The 13,877-nt window shown below is 34.8% G+C and overlaps 1 protein-coding gene across 1 annotated transcript; it reads left to right on the forward strand.

The window, feature by feature from the left end:
• Nucleotides 1-766: 766 nt before the first annotated feature.
• On the forward strand, nt 767-11,391 carry LOC119782648 (sodium/glucose cotransporter 1-like). The gene is made up of 15 exons (XM_038283687.1): nt 767-971; nt 1,296-1,367; nt 3,311-3,415; nt 3,583-3,642; nt 3,724-3,828; nt 3,911-4,016; nt 4,430-4,510; nt 4,624-4,832; nt 6,672-6,807; nt 6,917-7,024; nt 7,108-7,258; nt 7,342-7,510; nt 9,772-9,987; nt 10,908-11,013; nt 11,177-11,391. Exons 1-15 carry the CDS (start codon nt 843-845, stop codon nt 11,389-11,391), a joined length of 1,968 nt encoding a protein of 655 aa, XP_038139615.1. The 5' UTR covers nt 767-842.
• The last annotated feature ends 2,486 nt before the right edge of the window (nt 11,392-13,877 follow it).

Genomic DNA, 13,877 nt, shown 5'->3' on the forward strand with positions numbered 1-13,877 from the left:
CCCATGTCAAGGGGAAAAAAATGTTTTATATAAACTAGATTTTTGAAATTGTGGACATGATATGAAAAAAGCTGTTATGAAACTTTAGACAGCAGCTATTATATATTCTAATATCTATGTATTAGTTCTTAATTTTTGCATTCGTTTAAACAGGCAAAATCTTAACTTAAAATAAAGACAAAGTAAGAATTTTCTTGCTAGTAGAAGTATACCATTCCAACATCAAATTAGCTGTTTTCCCCCAAAGACAAATTTATATACATATATATATAATATGTGCTTGTGTGTGTACATTTTTATACATACCCCCTTGTTATAAATTGTATCACATACATTTTAATTCATTATTTTTATGTCCTTACTTATGTGGATTTAAAGGCCACAGTTCACATATTCCTACTTCATTTTTAATTCTATATGTTAATAAACAATCGTGTAAAGTTAGCAACTGCTGCATATGGTCCTATCATGTATGATGTGTTATATAAAGAAAAACACTTATAAGTAACAACAGGAAGAAAAAACGATTACCGGAACATCCCTGGTTTTACTTTCTTTAAAGATTGATGATTAACCGTTTGCTTTCCAGAAGGTTTAAACATTTCTGCTGTACTAATATTTGTAACAAATTAGCATACAAGTAAATTTCTTACTCTGTATAAACCCCCCTCCAATCACCCCTCTCTTACCTTTACTCTATGCTATTGACCACCCCACCACCCCTCCCTCCTTCTGCCCAACACACAAACACTGAAGCTATAAAGGTAGGTGTTGTGCATGTTTTCAGTCACAGTGGACCGACTCCTGCAGACTACCTGTCGTACACTCCAACTCTGAGCATAATGGCTTGGGATTATTTCAGATCGCCCAGCTACTTAAGAAAAGTAAATGGCACTGTGGCTCTCAACAATGCAGCTGACATCTCTGTTATTGTTATTTACTTTTTGGTTGTCCTGGCTACGGGTGTTGTGGTAAGTTCTGCAAACTTTCTACCTGTTTAAAGACTGCAATTCTTTTTTCATTCACCATGAATTGTAAACTGTTCAAATAATCTGAACAAAGAGCAAAAGCCATGCTATTTTTATTGTTGTTTTGACTGGTTCAGGCATCTGTTTAGGGAATTTGTTTAAAACATTTGCATTAAACACATTGTACTATACCTGGGATTTCTGCAGATGAATATACAGTAACAAGAAACTGCCACTAACATAGAGTTGAAATGCCATAGAACTTACTGTAGTAATGTTTTGTTGACTTTTATTTATTTGCTAAAATGTATCCTTGTATTGTTGCAGGCTATGGTCCGCACCAATCGATCCACTGTGGGTGGCTTCTTCCTTGCAGGGAGGAGTATGGTGTGGTGGCCGGTGGGTATCTTACTAAAATATTAGGGGAAAAAATTAGTTCTGCAATGATTCTGATGTATTTTTTAACAACTTGAAATGAAAGGTTGGTTATATACAAGTCAGAGAAAATAATTTATTGCATAGTTTTGTTCCTTAAAATTATTGCTATTTCTTTATGAAAATTAAGTAAGTTCTTTTATATACATTTGAACTGATGGTGTAAGAGTCAGCTAAAATTAGATTATTCAGATTCACTGGACATATTGATCATCAGAAACTTAAAACATTCTTCAAAACGCTGACATTTTTGTGTCCTTAGCATTGAGGTGTGTCTTGACAAATTTTTAAGAAAAAAACATTTACATTGATCTTAAGTAAGATACTGTTGTAGACAGTCAATCTGGGAATAGTTTCTAAATAATGTGTGGGCCACAGCTGTTGCAGAGATGTATATTGTTAAAGCCAAAACCTGCAGTGCTAATTGAACTTGTCACAAAACAAGAGCAAATTTTACTCCATAGGCCCAAGCATGGTAAATGCTAACTAAGGCCTCCGAAAGAACAGATTTACAAAGTGACAGGATGAGTAAACAACTTAGTCTTCAGAAAAAATGTAAAGAGGATCAAATGTTTCCTTACAGAAACATTTAGAAAAGATAGAAAAAAATATATTTTAATGGGAAGGTGACATGACTAAACATTGTTGTAAATGACGTGATTCCCTAGTCTTATCTTATACCAAGTAACTTATTAACACCACACTGATTCCCCACGTATAAGCAATCATCAGGTGTATTTTGTTTCTTTTTTATTATAATACAATCAACAAATCTAATGTATGCTGTGATTCAATTAAATATATTAAAAATGTTTTACACATATTTGTCAGTTTCCTTTAATGTCTTAGAGCTAATAGATGACCGACATTTTGTTGTTTAAAAAAGGTAAATTATTATCATGAGATCAAAAAATCTTTTTTTTTTCAACAATAACTAAAGTTATGGCCAAAAAATATTCTACCCAATCTTGGGGAAGCCAGCTGCATTGACAGTTGTCCAGTGCACAGCACCAACAACATGCTCAAGGCATTGCCGAACAAAAAAGGGGTATTGCATCAAAACATTTAAAGGAAAATGTACAGAAAAAGAGACGGAAAAAGAGAGGCAGAAAAAAAATGTACAAGCAACAGTAGCAATAACAGCCTGGGAAGACTGACAAGCAAAGCATATTCAGTACAACAGTTACTGTTAGTGGTTCAAGAGCTTCCATATGCAGTGCTGAACAGAGCATATTAACAACATTGCATTCCTTATGTTCCCACAAATAAGGTTTTGCCATTAAACTGAGAGAAAAAGAGACCGAGCTATTGATCAGGTGCCTAGACCCATAAAGAGACCGAAGTAAATTCTGGACCTTTCACTTGTAAATCCAGGGAAACTGTCAATTCGGGGTGCCTTGTCATTTCCCATGTTGCTCCATCGTTTTATCAAACCAAAAATCTGTTTCACCAGGACATTTTAGAGCAAAACATGCAGTCTTATCCTGACTTCAGCTGCATGGAGATGCTGATTTCATTTTCAAGCCATACTGTCTGCCTGGCAATACTTCCAATGGTACCAGAAGCTGGTTTAATTACGATAATTTATTATGATGTTTATACATTTGATTTACCAACAATCTTGGCTGGCTCAAACCCCTCAGGTTATCTATGAGGTTCATTCAAGCTTAGGAGCAATTTTAAAGCAACATAGGATTTCTTAGTAACATCTAATCAGTCCCACCAGCTTTTTTTTGCATGCCAGGCTACATTGGTGTACTACTTCATGCAAAAGAGGCCTAAACCAAACATTGTTTGAATATACTAACCTATAAATAAAATGTTGTGCTTTTCAGCTGAGCAAATGATCTGGCGTTTGTTACCTGCTGTGGCATAACTTTGGAAATGAAAGAATTTTTTTTTTACAGATTGGAGCTTCCCTCTTTGCAAGCAACATAGGCAGCGGCCACTTTGTAGGGATTGCTGGTACTGCTGCAGCTGCTGGAATAGCCATTGGTGGATTTGAATGGAATGTAAGTACCATTTTTTTTGTCCGTTTCACAAAAATGGAAGATATCGACTTGTGACTATACAACCTCACTTTTGGTTTTATGAAAACTGCAAAGAAAAAGCTTAATAAGTTTTGTACTAAATATTTCCTGGATGAATTCCATCTTTTTGCCATTGTTTTGTGTTCCAGGCTCTTATTGTTGTCGTCATTCTAGGATGGCTCTTCGTACCAATCTACATCAAAGCTGGGGTAAATAACACTCAAATTGAAAATTAAGAATTTTAAAGTTTTTGTGTTTGAAAAAGGAAAAGTATATTTAAATCGTCTTAGGTTGTCACCATGCCCGAGTACCTGAGGAAGAGGTTTGGAGGACAGCGAATTCGCATCTACCTCTCTGTGCTCTCCCTCTTTTTATATGTCTTTACAAAGATCTCTGTAAGTTTGTTGCATATAACTTTAACCTTTCAGCAATGGATGCATTGAATCAAAATCAAACAGCCTTTCTATTTCGTCCCAGGCCGACATGTTCTCTGGTGCCATTTTTATCCGGGAAGCTCTTGGTCTGAATATCTATGTCGCAGTCATCGCGCTACTGGCAATTACAGCTCTATACACCGTAACAGGTCAGTCCTCAGGAGGAGATTCACTACTCTTTCAGAGATTATTTTCCTCATTAGCAGCCTAAAAAAAGCGTTCTCTATGTAAATGACGCATGTGCAATGATAAGGTCTTCCAAGGCCACACGTAGAGCAGAGATCAAGAAACACACATAAAGAGAAAACCCCTCCTCTTTTAGCTGTTTATCTGTGGAGTGTTTGTGGTTAATTGCCCGTGGACAGTGATAAGCTTTAAACTGCCCTCACTTACTGCTTTGTAATAATGCACTCACACTAAAAACAAAACATTTATCAAATAAGAGATAAAATAGCGGTCACATGAAAACAAGAAATCCTTATTCTCTGTAGTATAGACATATTAATCTTTATGATTTTAAGTAAAACGCTTTAAAGATGGCTAACATCATGTTTTATTTCAGGTGGACTGGCTGCAGTGATATACACAGACACCTTGCAGACCTTCATTATGGTGATTGGATCCTTCATTCTCATGGGATTTGGTAATAATCATTTATCTTTATTTCTCAGTTTATTTTGCATCCTCTCTTTGTTCTAAGCCCCACAAAAAAAAAAGAGTAGAATGAGCCTCAGTCTAACCTTCATCTGTCCTCAGCTTTCAATAAAGTCGGAGGCTATGAAAGTTTCCAGAATAGCTACATGGAGTCAATTCCCTCAGTCACCAATAACATCAGTACAGAGTGCTACCTACCTCGGCAAGACTCCTTCCACATTTTCAGGAATGCAATAACCGGAGACTTGCCATGGCCTGGCTTGGTGTTTGGACTAACAATTCAGGCCACCTGGTACTGGTGCACAGATCAAGTAAGTAAAAATATAATCACCGCCTTTGACTGTGCGGATACCTTACTTCCACTGACTCAGGAACATGTTTTACTACATACCAGAAACAATCAAAGGCCATAAAGTCATTCGGTTGACTTTTTACATAACCGTGCGCGCATTTATGCTCTTTTTATCTCGCCTGTTTTGGACAGATTCACTGAGGCGGTCTAAGGTTGCCAGCTGATAGTGAAGAGCCATGTCATATAAAAGTCCTTTGGAGTAAAACCTGATCCATGAGCTGAATTGCAATTACTTCACAAATATTTTGCTAACCTCTAGCAATTTCTTGAGCCTATAGTTGCCTGGACACAAACTCTTCAGTTCACAAACACTGGTATCCTGTTTTTATCGTGTTTTTACCTTGATCCAATTGTAAATGTTAAACAAACTAAATGCGATTTATACCCTTTGTCATAAATGGTTTGAGTGCTTCTTGTGCAATCTATTTAAAAGCAATCACATACTTCAGTCAAAACCACTGCGTCTACATATGCACTTTTTTGTTCGGCAGGCTTGTGTTAATAACAACAATAGTCATGTCTTAGTGAGTGGATGTCTGTAATTTAAGGGTGGGAATTTTGCTGAATCTTATGATGAGATTTTGTTTTAAAATATGGCATTTATTATTCTTTGGCTCAATTCAAATTATTTATCCTTAAAGCACCATTTGCCTGAAATACATTTTTAATGTTTATTCATCAACAGGCATATTCACTACAACTAATTTTGATTTATTCAAATGTTTTGTTATTTTGTTGGGTAATAAGCTTTAAATAAACTGATTACATTCATTTTAAATAATTAACAACATATTAACAATATATTTTTAACAAGATTTTTCTTCCTTTTAAAACTCTAGAGGATGCATCCCCAAAGTCGGTCCTCGAGGTTTCCCTGCTCCAGCACAGCTGATTTACATTGATAACTGAATAACAGGCTTTTGTTGAACTGCAATCATCAGAATCAGCTGTGCTGAAGCAGAGAAAACTTTAAAACCTGCAGGACTGCGGCCCTCAAGGACTGACTTTGGGGATGCCTGCCCTAGAGGATGCAAAATCAAGGCAAATACATAATTGGTAAACACATGCAACGAGTAATGCAGAGGTAAAAGTTGCAAATACAAAAATTAGATTTACACTCAAAACAAATATAAAAGATAAATGTTGCAAAAGAGAAAGCCAAGTGCAAACATAGTGCAAACACAAAACCCATAGCAAACATATAAATGATGCTGACACACAAATAAAAAAAACCCACAAAAATCATGCAAATAGCAAAAAACTATAAAAGCCAAGAAAAGCTGAAAAACTAGCTTTGCACAATGAAAGTGATTCAGACCACTAGGGGAAGATTTTTCTTTCCTCCCTTGAAATATAGTCTGGGTGGAAATACCATTAGGTTTTTCTAGTGGATTTGGTCCATAAACATCAATGCATAGCAACACATAGATCCGTGTGATATGGTGATGTCTGCAGCTCGTTTTGCTGTTTGCAGCATTTCCATTCACATATGTTTTTCGCGTCAGCTCCATTTATGTTTTTGCTTCTGGTTTTTTGTTTGCAGCATGTTTGAACTTGATTAACTTGGTGTAACTGGAAAATTTTCTTTCTTACATTATTTCTTTGCATGGGTTTTTCTTACTTCATTTTGGTGTTTGCAAGCCTAATTTTTGTTTTTGCAGTACTTTTAATACTTTACTTTTACTGTGCAATGATTTATTTGTATCACATTAGCATTACCCTAGCATTAATGCTCCTAGATGGCTTTTCAGAGGCACTAAATACCTATGCTTACCCTCAATGCTCAATCTTTTTATAGGTGATTGTTCAGCGTTGCCTCTCAGCTAAGAATCTCTCTCATGTCAAAGGAGGTTGCATTTTGTGTGGCTACCTGAAGCTGTTGCCCATGTTTCTCATGGTTTTTCCCGGAATGATAAGCAGGATCTTATACACTGGTGCGTGTTTCAAGTCTTTTGTCTTGTGAGGACTGGCATAAAATACATATAAAGCTTAAAGTACTCATTTGACACTGCTATTTTCTTTTATACTTTTAACAAAATCCAGATGTGGTGGCATGTGTGGTACCAGAAATATGTGAACGAGAATGTGAAGCTAAAGTGGGATGCAGCAACATTGCCTATCCCAAACTGGTGGTGGAGCTTATGCCAAATGGTGAGTGCATTGACAGTATTGTCTTATTTAAATCAAAACTTTATCTTCTTCAACCATTTTCTTCATTTTTATCTGTCTTTTAGGTCTGAGGGGTTTGATGCTATCGGTGATGTTAGCCTCTCTAATGAGCTCCCTCACCTCAATATTTAACAGTGCTAGTACTCTATTCACCATGGACATCTACACTAAGATCCGCCCCCGTGCCAAAGAAAAGGAACTGATGATTGCTGGCAGGTAACATAGGTTTAGCTTTGGTTAACATAACTGTTTGGATTCCCTAACTTTTACCTAATACTTTATTTATGTTAACTTTGCAGGGTGTTTATCCTGATCCTAATTGGTATAAGCATCGCCTGGATTCCTGTTGTACAGGCAGCCCAGAGTGGTCAGCTCTTTGACTACATCCAGTCAATCACCAGCTATCTCACTCCACCTGTGGCAGCCGTCTTCATGCTTGCCATATTTTACAAAAGAGTTAATGAACCAGTAAGATTCCTTTTAGTTTTTCTAAAAAAGTTCTTAACTATAGCAACTGTTGTGCTACAGAAGTTGGGGTTTGGCTATGATTAGCTATTACTGTAATAAGCAATGATTAACAAAACTGATAATTTGGTGCATCCTCTGATTACCCAGAATTGATGGCCAAACTACTTTAAGCTGTTTTACTTATTTATTGATAAATAACTGCCTGGAGAGGTTTGGTATTGTGTAAGAATAGATCATTTGCGTAATTTGAACACATGTACTCTTAAATAGCCAATGTTGCCACAATTTATTCAGAAACAAAATACTTAAATTTCCTCTTCACACACTTTAGTCAATAACCTACTCCACAAGGCTCTTGGCATACTTCTACACGAGTGGGGATTTCAAATAAATTATGGAAATAGTAAACAAATCCATAAAACTGAAAATAATAACCAATAAAACAAGGCATCGATGTTACAGTTTGCTGAAATATGGGTATTTAAGACCACGGTTTCCTGCCGGATTTTGTATTTAGGTGAAACTGGCTTTAAGTAAATCAATAAATACAAATAATCGGTGCACATAGCAGAGGGGAAAATAAAACATAACTCAAATAAATGGAAGGTTAGCAAAAGTAATCTGCTAAAAAAAAAACAAATTAAGCCATTACAGGAATTAATCGACTGTTAGGACCATACTACTCTTCACAAGGGGCTGCTACAGCTACCATGAAAATTAAATCAGCCAAAGATATCAGCAATGTCAAGTGACATTAACCTCCTAAGACCCAGAACAATTGTTTGTGTCCATTATAGGGCATATTTTGTTCACCTTATTCTTCTTTTACTATTAGGGATTAACTTATCAAGCCTTATTGTCCCCTTAGAGGACATCCAGCCTTTCCAGATATATCTTATGTGATACAGTAGGTTAACATGCTGGAAACCCCTTGTTTTTCCTTGATCAAAATGGCAGGCTGACCTATAGGTACATTTTATGAAAAAAAGGAGTTGTTTGTCCAATAATTTAAATTTTTTGCCATTTTTTTCAGGATAACTACTGTATATATCTTCTTGTTAATTAAAACCTCAACGACACTATTTTGACTTCTTAAAAGAAGTTTAATGATTTCAGTTTTGATATAAAAGCCCTTTTATTTGTCTATTTTAGCAGACACTAGGTCAGTATTTGTGGTTTTAGTGACTGCACATTTCTTTAGGAGACAGAAGTGAAGCAGTAAAACCAAGATTCAGATTTGGAACTGTCAAATGAAAAGAAAGGTGAGGAAGAGTATCAACAGGGGAAGATGGTAAACCCAGGAGAGGATGAAGATGTAGGAGGAAGGGATGAAGGGACATACTTTGAGCCAGAAAGGAAGCAGAAACTTTGACATGCTCTTCTGGCCAGGAACTAATTCTCTGATTTACTAATTTCAAATAGATATTATAAAATACCATCTAACAGCAACAGTAATGTACATCAGAATAATGTGCCTCTGTCACGCAGGTGTTCTGTGCTTGGCCATCAATTTATTTCATATGGTGACTTACAGGGTTAATGACATCTACCAGGCTGATTCAGCTCAAAATTATGTAAGATTTTAAAATCACATTTTTCAGACAGTTTTAGAAGTGAAACAGAATTATTACCATAATCAGAAAGTGAAAATAGACAAACCAACATTTAAATACAACAGAATACATTTCCAAAGCAGAGGAATTCAGTTAAAACTCATTGAAGTTAGCTGTTGTGCAATAAAATCAACTTTTAAATCATTTCAAATTACACAAATAATAAATGCATTCCGAAGAATTCGAAAGCAGATTCTGGGGGCACTGATAGGAATTATTTATATACAGTAAGTGAAAGAAACAGTAAAAGGAGTTCATGTAACAATGTCTGAAAGCACTCATCATCGCTATTATAAGTATGATGACAATTTACTTAAATGTTTTGCTAAATTGGCCATTTTTGGAAACCAAACATACTTTGTAGATACTGTCTTCCAAAAAACACAACTGTTTTTAGTCATGAACAAAAACGGTTTTAGGCACTGTTAGAATAACCAAAGAATATTGCTGCATTGATTGCATTAAATGAGCAATTTCATCTTTATATGTTGTGGATTCTTCGTCAAGCCTAGTTTATAGCTTTAGCATTACTCTCAAATGAAATTATTGAATACATTTAAAAGAAAACTTCCAAAGGTAGCTTTTTATTGCAGTTGAGTATCTCCACCTTAATTTCTTTATTTCTTTCTCCTTTCCTTTTTTCACCAGGGTGCCTTTTTTGGACTCACGATCGGACTCGTAATAGGACTATCGAGGATGATTGCAGAGTTTGCCTTCGGGACAGGGAGCTGTGTTACGCCAAGCAATTGTCCCTATATCATCTGTGGAATACACTACCTCTACTTCGGGATGATCCTGTTTCTTATTTCCTGCATCCTCATAGTCGGAATCTCCCTAGTCACTAAGCCTATTGATGACAAGCATGTACGTAAAAGCTGTGAGATATGACAAGCTTAATCTTCAACTTTCGAATTTAGAAATCATTAACAGAAAAATTCTCAACTGCATACTTCGATCAGTATACTGTAAATGGAGCATGAGCTTCCTGGAAAAAATTAAGATGGGTTTTGGCTTTCCTCTGGATCACCTTAAACTTATGGGTATTGTCACACGCGCTCTGGAAAGTGTAAAAAGCTTGATGACATAAACTTTCAGCAGAGTTTTTTTTTTTTTTTAAAGCAATTAAATTGTTGCGCATTTCAAAAATTTGCTTTTTCTGGCCAAGTGGCTTAGGCAATGGATTTCAAATCCGACAGAAAGTATATTAAAACCATTCATTTGACGCAAAATAAGTTGTCACCAAGAAGCATGCTTGGGATAATTACTGGCCCTAATTTTTTATTTTTATTTTTTTTTTTGCCTTATGCCTTTCATATTTTCTTTAGACAAAAATTTAGATGTAATACTTTGTAATAGATGCTGTGTAACAGCATATGCTACATGTAGAAATGGTTTAATTTTATTTTTTAAGACTGGTTGGCTTTGAGTTAGTTTTCCAGTTTTCTTTGAAGAAAAACACCCAGTTAGTGTCTTATTACCTCCAAGTTAATGTAATGTTTTTATGATGTTTATTTTCTGAAATTCTTTTTGTGTGTAAAGTTTTACCACCGACATGACAGGCCAAAAACAGTTAAACATTCAAACCTTTAAGAAGCCTAAAAGGGTGAAATCTGAAAGCGCATGAATACTTTTTTATGGGTCTGCTGTATGCTAAATATGTTATAGTACTGGAATCTGTTATTATTAAAAAAATGAGAAGATATTCAGTTTATGCAAAACCAATCAAATACATGATTTTGGTTGTTGTAATAATATGTAATTAATATTTTGTGTGATTTTACCAGCTGTATAGATTGTGCTGGAGTCTGAGGAACCGTACAGAAGAAAGAGAGGATATTGACAAAGACGAGGATTGGGCCGATGATCAGGACAGTGATTCAGATAGTGAAGGTATCCAAAACACACACAGACTTTACCTTTGATATAATGATTTTAATTGTACATTTATATTGGTAGAAAATGTATTTTAAGATGTTTTCAATGTATTTGTTGTTTTATGTTGCTTTTTTTAAAAAACATTTTACAATTTTTGTTTTTGTTGCCTGTTCTACAGGATCAGAGAAGAAACCTGGCTTCTGCAAGAAAGCACTCATGTGCTTCTGTGGCCTGGAGGACAAAAAAGCACCAAAACTGACTCCAGAAGAGGAAGCAGAGCTGAAGAGACAGCTCACAGATACATCAGAGAAACCTCTCTGGAAGAACATTGTCAATGCAAACGCCATCATTCTCCTCTGTGTGGCCGTTTTCTTTCACGGATACTTCGGTTAGACAAACCCCATCGACATTAAGCAAACCTGGATGCTGTACTTTCTATTTAAGTCAAAGGGTTTTACCAGGATATAAATTAGCACCAAACCAGTAGCACTTACATGATATATGGTAACGTATCATTCTTCATGTATTGTGTAATCTGATCACACTCAGAATACAGTGTATTTTTCTTATTTTTTATTTTTGGTATTTGTCACCTGTAGTAAAGCAATAACAGATTACATCTAAATACTCAAATGTTTATCTTGACTTCTACATATCATACGTGTAGATATTCCTTGATGAACTGGAGATGTTCATCTTTGTGTGCTTCTTGTTTTTTTTTGTAAAAGAGGAAAGTAGCGCTGTGGTTCAGGACAGCCTATATGTGTAGGTTTAGTTTGGCTTTTTTTTACCCGAACGGAGCACAGAAAATACAAGTAAAGATTTTCTTTAAAGTTAAGATTGTTATTGTGATAATGCACAAGTGCATTTGGTAGTGGCTCATTCTAACTACAAAGCCTAATCTCTTATAACTGAATACATAAACATTTCTTTTTTTTTTCTCAAGTTTACATACAATTTTGTATTTATTGTCAGATGCTGCATTAAGTCATCATGAAAAAAAGAACAACATGACAAAAATGTATATCTGGGGGGAAGCTTGTAATATTTAACCAGTGAAGGACAAAAAAATATGGTTGTAAATTGCCTCAGGATGTATGCTTGTGCTACCTCATTAATCGAATTCAACTGGGTGTTTTCATTATGTGTGCTCAAAGTCCATGAGTGCTGCCACTTTTTAAATCCACATTCCTAACTCTGTTTTTTCAGGTGTTAATGAGTAAAACCATCTCATGGAAAGAGGGTTTGGAATTTCTACAAGCGCTCAGACTCTCTCTATGCTTAGTGGATTAAAATCCTTTATAGGTTAAAATTAAATGTAGATTTTATCTTTCTGTTTTGAACCCTAAGTATCCGGCTAAATATGTTAACGCTGAGGATAATGATGTTTATATTCACCAAAAAAAAAACATAAATGAGTTCTTGCTTGATTTTTAGTTACTTAAACTGAACATTTCCCTCTCTCTCTGAATACGACACATAACATCCTCTTCGTTTTATAACTAACTCTCTGGTCAATGTACAATAGTACCAACATGATGCTGTTATGTCATTACTGCCTTTGCAGTGCTCACGTTCTTCCAACTAATTTCTTCAGCCCACGCCTTTTTCTCCAACAGCTGCAAACGACTTTATAGCCGATACGTTTATCAGGCAGGTAGTGATAGTGCTGATTGTCTCTTTCCAAAGAATAAGGAAATCATAGGTCAGTAATGGGACTTGTTTGTCAGATAGGACATTTTGTCATAAATGACATGATGATTATCAGCTCAACAGCTTTACTGAATGCATCTAATGCATAAGCAGACACATAAGTTTTGAATCACTCCAACATGAATTTGACTGCTCTGCTGTCTACAGCTGAACAAATTGCTAAACGTTTTAGTAAAGCCATAACAGAGTAGATCTTTCCCGCACAAGACAGATGGTAAATACGTTTTTAAGCAAAAGGTAAAATAGCAGCCTCTGTCTAAAATAGATGGTCCATGTTTTTGTTGTTCTTTTTCAAAATAAGGGTCTAGATAAACAGTAATAAGAATAGGCTGTCCCAGAGATCATAGTAAATCCTTACTGAAGCAGGAGTTTATCATTTTGAAATAGAAGTGCTACATATGCAGTATCTGAAATTTAAATATATATGGGCATATCAAAATTATTTTTAACCTAGAATCACATTACTTACACATTTTATGTTTTTTTTCTCTTTTTTTTTTGTAATGTAGTTCTAAAGGATATGATGAATAAATCACAAAGATCTGTCAAAAATACTGGTGGAATCTATTGCCTATTTATTTATATATTGAAAGTAAATGCAAAAGATGATCATTTCATATTTATCAAGCTGATTATTCTAAAGGGAGCAGATTGGACTTTACCAAAATGCAGGTTAAAAAAAAAGAAAAGTTCCTGTAGCCTTTTCTTTTGTTATAGTGCATTTCCAAGGCTTGTTCTACATTTTAAATATTATTATAACAAGGCTATAACCATAAGCAAGGGTGCCATTATATGCCATATGAAAGAAATTAGAAGAATAAGATAAAAATTATTGTTTTTTCAGGTATAGGTTTGTAACAACACACAGAAAATACAGAAGTGATTAAAAAAATTAAGAGGTTCTAGAATTTCAGAAAAAGAAATGCTAGAACCTATATTCCAAAGAGATATACCTAAAGTAAAAAAGTAAATTAATAATGGAAATTTTTACTGGCCTTATTTTAAAGTTTTGTTTAAATATTTTCATTTAAAGAAATGTTTAAAAATAGCCCTCAAAAAAGATAGGGTTGTTGTTTTGTTTATTTATGATTACAATTATATATATATATATATATATATATATATATATATATATATATATATATATATATATATATATATATATA

Source organism: Cyprinodon tularosa, unplaced genomic scaffold (genome assembly GCF_016077235.1).
Source record: "Cyprinodon tularosa strain WSP-4 unplaced genomic scaffold, ASM1607723v1 ctg196, whole genome shotgun sequence".
Taxonomy (NCBI): domain Eukaryota; kingdom Metazoa; phylum Chordata; class Actinopteri; order Cyprinodontiformes; family Cyprinodontidae; genus Cyprinodon; species Cyprinodon tularosa.

What these genes read in the sequence shown, in the direction of transcription:
- LOC119782648 (XM_038283687.1), top strand. Translation starts at nt 843, where the DNA reads ATGGCTTGGGATTATTTCAGATCGCCCAGCTACTTAAGAAAAGTAAAT. An exon ending in TTGGTGGATTTGAATGGAAT is followed by an intron (nt 3,416 to 3,582) that starts GTAAGTACCATT and finishes TTTGTGTTCCAG; the next exon opens with GCTCTTATTGTTGTCGTCAT. An exon ending in GGTGGAGCTTATGCCAAATG is followed by an intron (nt 7,025 to 7,107) that starts GTGAGTGCATTG and finishes TCTGTCTTTTAG; the next exon opens with GTCTGAGGGGTTTGATGCTA.